The sequence below is a fragment of the Carassius gibelio genome, chromosome A24 (assembly GCF_023724105.1).
Source record: "Carassius gibelio isolate Cgi1373 ecotype wild population from Czech Republic chromosome A24, carGib1.2-hapl.c, whole genome shotgun sequence".
Lineage (NCBI taxonomy): Eukaryota > Metazoa > Chordata > Actinopteri > Cypriniformes > Cyprinidae > Carassius > Carassius gibelio.
The window spans coordinates 2,955,796-2,962,249 of record NC_068394.1 but is presented as its reverse complement, the minus strand read 5'-3'; the positions used below and the strand labels follow the sequence as shown (position 1 = coordinate 2,962,249).

The 6,454-nt window shown below is 35.6% G+C and overlaps 2 protein-coding genes across 2 annotated transcripts in view; both read right to left on the bottom strand.

Moving 5' to 3' along the window:
* Positions 1-6,454, bottom strand: part of LOC127945920 (formin-like protein 1) — an 84,483-nt gene that overhangs the window by 72,318 nt on the left and 5,711 nt on the right. The window lies entirely within an intron of this gene.
* Positions 1,266-6,425, bottom strand: LOC127945940 (C-C chemokine receptor type 7). The gene is made up of 2 exons (XM_052542148.1): positions 6,169-6,425; positions 1,266-2,861 (listed from the first exon to the last, which is right to left on the bottom strand). The coding sequence occupies exon 2, from the start codon at positions 2,857-2,859 to the stop codon at positions 1,597-1,599; it is 1,263 nt and encodes a 420-aa protein (XP_052398108.1). The 5' UTR covers positions 2,860-2,861; positions 6,169-6,425; the 3' UTR covers positions 1,266-1,596.

Sequence of the window (6,454 nt, the reverse complement as noted above, 5' to 3'; positions counted from 1 at the left end):
ATAGATTTTAATGATGTAGTCACAAACAACTTCATCACAAATGTCTTGTATACAGCTGAAAGCTAAAAAAAAAAATCAGCCTTGTCCAAATACCCACACTTGCAATCTTTGTGTGTCAAACTTTTCATTACCTGATGGAACACACTTAGTATTGTAAAAATGCAAGAGTTTACATAGATTTATTTAAATTTTAAATATATATATATATACATGCTGCTATAAAGACCTAGATATTGTTAAAGGGTTAGTTCACCCAAAAATCAAATTATGTCATTAACCTGTTAGCCAGCACCCCGACGCCCTCGTCCTGAACGCCTTTCAACTTGCATGTGTCAGTGTTTATGATTAGATTAAATGAAACGGGACAAATTTAATCTTGACAATCTATCTATCATTATAAATATCTAAGCCTCAAGCATCGACGACAGATCGCTGTTTTTCAATGGAAAGCTTATAAAGACTGTATTTGCTACATTTGTGTAAGCAGTACACATAAAAACATGAGCAATGAAAACGCTGTACATACCAGATCCGTCGTAATAACGAGTCATAAACACATCCACAGCTGTAAATCCCGGTTTAGTTAGAAAGGTAAGGGTCCACTGAACGACATCTCATGGAGCACGTTTAGTCCAATGAAGCAATAACGTTGTAATATGGATCATAATTCCTTTGTTTACGTTTCAGTTCTTCAGCAACAGAACTGTTTGCGTCTGTTATGGAATAACTCAAGGTCAGAAACTGCGTCTTGGTAGTAAAAAAACTGCATGGTTTTGCAGCGTACAGTGTCACAAACAGAATGAGACCATCCATTCAAAAAAAGAATGAATGAAAGATATAAATATATATAATATATTTGAAATATAATATATTTGAATTCTGGCGCTCCCTCGTGACGCGCTCTGACGCACCTGTCAGCTGATGGAGGCGGAACTTATAGCGATCGCCTTTTTACCAGATGTAGGTGTTGGAAAAATGAATGTTTCAGCTGTGTTTGCAGCAGGTGTATACCGTACACACAGTTTCAGTGGAGGGACTGAGAGCTCTCGGACTAAATAAAAAAAATCTGAAACTGGGGTTGAGTAATTTTGCTATTTGGGTGAACTAACCCTTTAATGTTTTGCAAAGTGTAGCATATTAATAAGACAAATTAAGTTCTGAAAGTTCCATATATTCCATTATGAAATTATTAAAAAAGTTAATTGATATCAGTAGTACTGGATTCAGGTAAAAATAATTTAGATTAAAGCAGAGAATAACACACATACAACAAGTGTTTATTTTAATGGTCAAATCTGCACATTTATTTACAGCCACAACAAAAAAAAATTAGTACAAAATTATATTCTACCTTCAGGTAAATCCGAAACACTCCTTTTAAAAAAAGTTTCGTCTAACATAGTGATCTAAAATACAGAAAATAACATTTCTAAAAAGCATATTACGAGGCTCAGTAAGATTTTATTTATGTTGTTGATTGTACATGAAGCTAAGAAAAAAAGAAAGAAAAAGATCTAAAAGCTTTTATTGTACATGCAACTCTGTCTCGTTTCACCAACACGTGATTAATTGCAGATCCTCTGATGTGCAGCTAAATCATTGATGACACCAGCTTATAAACGAATTCATTTTACCAGATGTAGGTGTTGGAAAAATGAATGTTTCAGCTGTGTTTGCAGCAGGTGTGTTCGGGTCAGGTGTTTTCTTGGCGGACAGGTAAGTAGATGGGACGGGTGAAAGTATGGTTGGTGCTGGAGAAGATGGTGTAATGGAGCTTCCGTTGTCATGCTGAAGTGTTATATGGGACACACACGCGCACACACACCCAACGTCCGTCAACAGCCTGATAATGTCATTTCTGAATCTGACGCCAACAAGTGCATAGAGCAAAGGGTTCAGGCAGCACCTCACGTAGGCCAGATTGCGTGTTATGTTTTCCTGAAGCTGGAACTTGTTCCAGTCTTCGCAGCGTTGCGGAGTGGGTGTGAATATTTTAATCAGAAGCACCACAGTGTAAGGAAGCTGGAACAGAAGGAAGAGAAGCACCAAAAGTGCCATCAGACGCAAAGTCCTCTGTCTACGCCAACAGTTGCCACCGGAACGGATCAAGACGCGTCCGATCGCGCCGTAACACACCACCATCGCCACGCAAGGGATGCAGAATCCAGCAATCTTTGCCATCTGGGCCCACAGCTTCCATTTACTCACTTCATCACCCCAAACTTTCATATCACACAAGAGGACGTCCGAACCCATGTCGTTGTCCACGGAGCTGAAGCGTAGGTCTGGAAGGCTCAGGAAGACAGAAGTTACTGCGACTCCAAGCGCAGACATTGTGCTGTAAAACAGCGTCCCAGAACTCCTCTTACGCACGGTCCTGGTGCGAACCACCACCAGATAGCGATCAACACTGATGCAAGCCAACAACAGCAGACCTCCATAGGTGTTGATGGCATACATACCACGGTTTAGCTTGCACAGCCCCTCTCCGTACTCCCAGCTACCGACCAGCATCTCTCCCGTCTGTAGCGGAAGAGTCAGCAGGAGCAGCATGTCGGACAGAGCCAGGTAAAACAGGAAGACGTCGGTCATGCAGCGTAGACGTAGACGGCGGTACCGTGCAAAGGTGGCAATGACCAGCCCGTTTCCAATTACACCTAAGAAGAAGACGATGAGGAAGACCATGGTCTGGACAACAGTAATGGCAAGCTCGTGCTCTTTGCTGGCGACACACAGCTCAGCGACTTCAGTGACGTTGGCATCCGTGAAAGATTCAATATCAGAGTAATTGAGCTCATTATAATTAGTGGAGATTAAAAGTGAAGTTAAATCTTCTGTAGTTGAATTAACGCTCTCCATACCTGTAAAACATGGCGAAAATTTCATCAGGTTGTCATATTTGATACATGAATTTATAAGGCTTCTAAAGGATCCACATGATCAAAACTTGTTGTACTCTCTACTACATGCATTTTAATTAATAGATTTAGCAAGTAAAAGGCTTGTATAATTGATCTTAATTCATCTTACGTTTTGGCCATATAAATAGCCTAACAACTGAACCAAACTGGATATTTTTGCTTAGTAAAACTTATGTTTTCCCATATTCTTCTCAATCTACTCTTTCATAATGGGTCATAAATGCCTAGATGTATCAAATATGGTATAAAACACACATATGTATTTTTTTATTTTGTGTAAAGGTGCAATAAACATTCCGTTTTAAAACAAAACAATTAAAGTCAATGATGTTGTTGTTACAGTTTTCCACCACTAGGGGCTCTTGAACGCCTGGTTTCATGTGAACTCTAATCTCTGAACTGAAAATGTCAAGATAAGGTTTAGAGTATAGTAAAAACGCCAAAGTGAAAACGATGGTTTAATTAAACATTACTAATTTTCATGCTTTTTTATTAACCAGTTTGGCTTAGTTAGACTAAATGAGTCATGTCAGTCATAATTTCACATGTGGAATTTAATGAAGGCAGAAATAAGCTGTTTCCTTGCGTATGATTGAAGTAGCAAAAAAAAAAACAAAAAAAAACAACAACAACACTTTTATTCGCTTGCTAAGGGTTGCGACTTAAATTGAATGTATTATATCAAGATACACTCTTAAAAATAAAGGTGCTTCATGCCATAGAAGAACCCATGTTGTCTAAATGGTTCTATGAGGAAACATTAACATCTGAAGAACCTTTCAGTTTCACAAAATATTCTTTGTGGCTAAACAAGGTTCTTCAGATTATAAAAAGGTAAGAAAGAGATGGTTCTTTAAAGAACCTATGACTGAAAAATTGTTCTTCTCCATCGCTTGGAGAACCTTTTGAAGCACCTTTGTTTTTAATAAGTGTAATGCTGAAAAATAACCACAGATTTAGTCAATTATTGTGGATTGTTTTTTTTTTTTTAAACAACTAGGCTATTCCTAAACACATCTTTTGCAACTCAGTGCAGCTTTTCTGTAATATTTTTTTTGCATTAATGTGAATTTGATTTATGCATTCTTTTAGTACAAATCATACACAAAAAATAGTTTCACTGGGGTTTGCATTGTTTGACTGGTTGCCAGTTGTTGATTTCGTTTTCAAGTAATAAAAGCCTTATATCTTGTGGTGTCAGAATGAGTTTCTTTCTCTCAAAATGATGCGTTAGTTGATATTTTCTAATCCTGGTCGTGTCTCATTCAGTCCTGTGGTTTTTTTAAGTGAGTGATCTTTCTCTTAGGAAAGTTGTGGACGTATAGCTTATAGTTTAATGCAACAAGCAGCATGTATGCATATATTGGAAGGTGCTATATATTTTTTATTTTTTATTATTGGGTTCGTGATTAACAACAATCCTGTCCTGTCAAACAAACAAATTAAATTTTAATAAAAAAAAATTAGATATCTAATAGTGGCCGAGTAGCATACATTATGTAACTAAAGATTTAAAAAAAAAAAAAAATGCATAATCCTGCAAGAAAAAAATAAGATCGGAAAGTGGCGTGACACAATTACAACAAACACAGTAGACTAACTAAAGTAACTCTCGCCACAGTGCTGCCAGCTCCGTCTCAGGTGAGTTTTGTGTTGAATGAGAGCACAAATATCAGTTAAAAAATCTTTAAATAACGTCTGGGATGAAATTGTACTCATTCCACTACTCATTGCGTGCCACAACCAGACAGTCGTTGGCGTGAATCTGACTTTCAGCTCGTGCTTTTAGTCAGCATCGCGTGCCATCGCGCTTTCATGAGGAACGAACCCCTTTTTTTAAGCAGAAGTGAAGCTATAAGAGCAGAGTTAAGGGTATTTGTTTTTGTTATGCATTTGTGCAGAAAAGAGGCTCATGTTCTTGTGTCTGAATATTAGGAGGAAGAGAAAGCCGATTCAACTTAGGACTGGATCTTATGAGTCTGCATCAGAAACAACCGTAAGCTTTAAACACTTACTAAATTAAAACAATTTTAGATAACGTTATAATACATCGAAAAGTATTTTAATAAGCAATTTCATTAATTAATACATTTTTCACTGTATCATGCTAAACTTTTTTTTTTACTCTTAGTGGTGAGTTGGCTTTTGAAGGTGTTGATACTGATAAGCGATAGAGGTTTGTCATATGTTTTAATGCTTTGGCATCGTTTTAATGCATTATTTATGCAGACAAACATATTTAATATGAACTTTTATCAGTTGTAAAAATGAAAAGAAAATGAGACAAAGTTACATTTTGATGTATCCAAACATTGACATTCTTATTGAAAGACGTTTTCTGTCATAATTGATCAGTTAATCGATTTAAAATTGTCATAAAATATTTTTTTTAACATACTTTCTCTGTATTTTTTGCTCTGTAATTAAAGTTATTAACCCTTTAATGAGCACGGTAAAGAGTGGGTGCAATTGTTACCTTAAAGTGGTATTTTCACCTGATTTAACCCTTAAAATGTGGCTTCGTTGGTTCAGTGATGAACAATTATATTTTTGACTTTAATAATTAATTTAGACATTACTTTTTTGTTAACATGTATACATGAATAAAATACATGCATAAAATATATACATGAACAATTTGTTTATTTATAATTTAATGATAGTATATAGTCTACACTGATATCTTATAATTTATATTACATATAGCTTAGTTTATATTAGAAAAAAACTTTTTTCACAAAGAAAAAAAATAAATAAAAATAATACTTTTAATGAAAGATCGGTGAGGTGTTAAGCCTGAAAATGTGGAAAAATCATAAATACTCGATGCAGATATATATAAATATATATGTATATATATATATATATATATATATATATATATATATATATATATATATATATATATATATATATAAATTGTCACTAGAAAGTTTTTGTTTGCAATGAAAACACTATAAAACATTATATGATGTCTGCAAAAATAAAATTGTATTTTAGGGTAATTCACAGATATCAAGGTAGAATTGAAAGCATTTTTATCGCAAATTCGATCTTGAATACGTGAAATCTATCTATCTATCTATCTATCTATCTATCTATCTATCTATCTATCTATCTATCTATCTATCTATCTATCTATCTATCTATCTATCTATCTGTTAAACCTGGGGTGTGTGGGCATCTGTAACCCTGGCAAGTTTCAAATTTAATAATAGGTGTGCAGGACTAACCAGCTTTGACTCACCTCTGAGTGTAGGTCTTCAGGATCTCTGCTGTTATGAGTTTTGTCTGTAAATCAAGACCTCACTGGTTTCTCTGAACGCCTTCGCTGTTTGGGGGCCAGTGTCACACTGAGAAAAAACACTGCCCGGCACCCTATTTTGGCTTTCACGTCTTTGTTTGGCTGACTTTGCATTGCCCCACATTTCACACCAAAACACATAAAGCATAAAAAAACCTGATAAACATCTCAGGAGGAGGCGTGTTCAAGAGTGGCTAGTGTTTTCTTGATATAGCACTCTGAGATGGTG

Excerpts from the sequence above, each read along its gene's own strand:
- LOC127945940 (XM_052542148.1), bottom strand. The coding sequence starts at position 2,859 with ATGGAGAGCGTTAATTCAACTACAGAAGATTTAACTTCACTTTTAATC.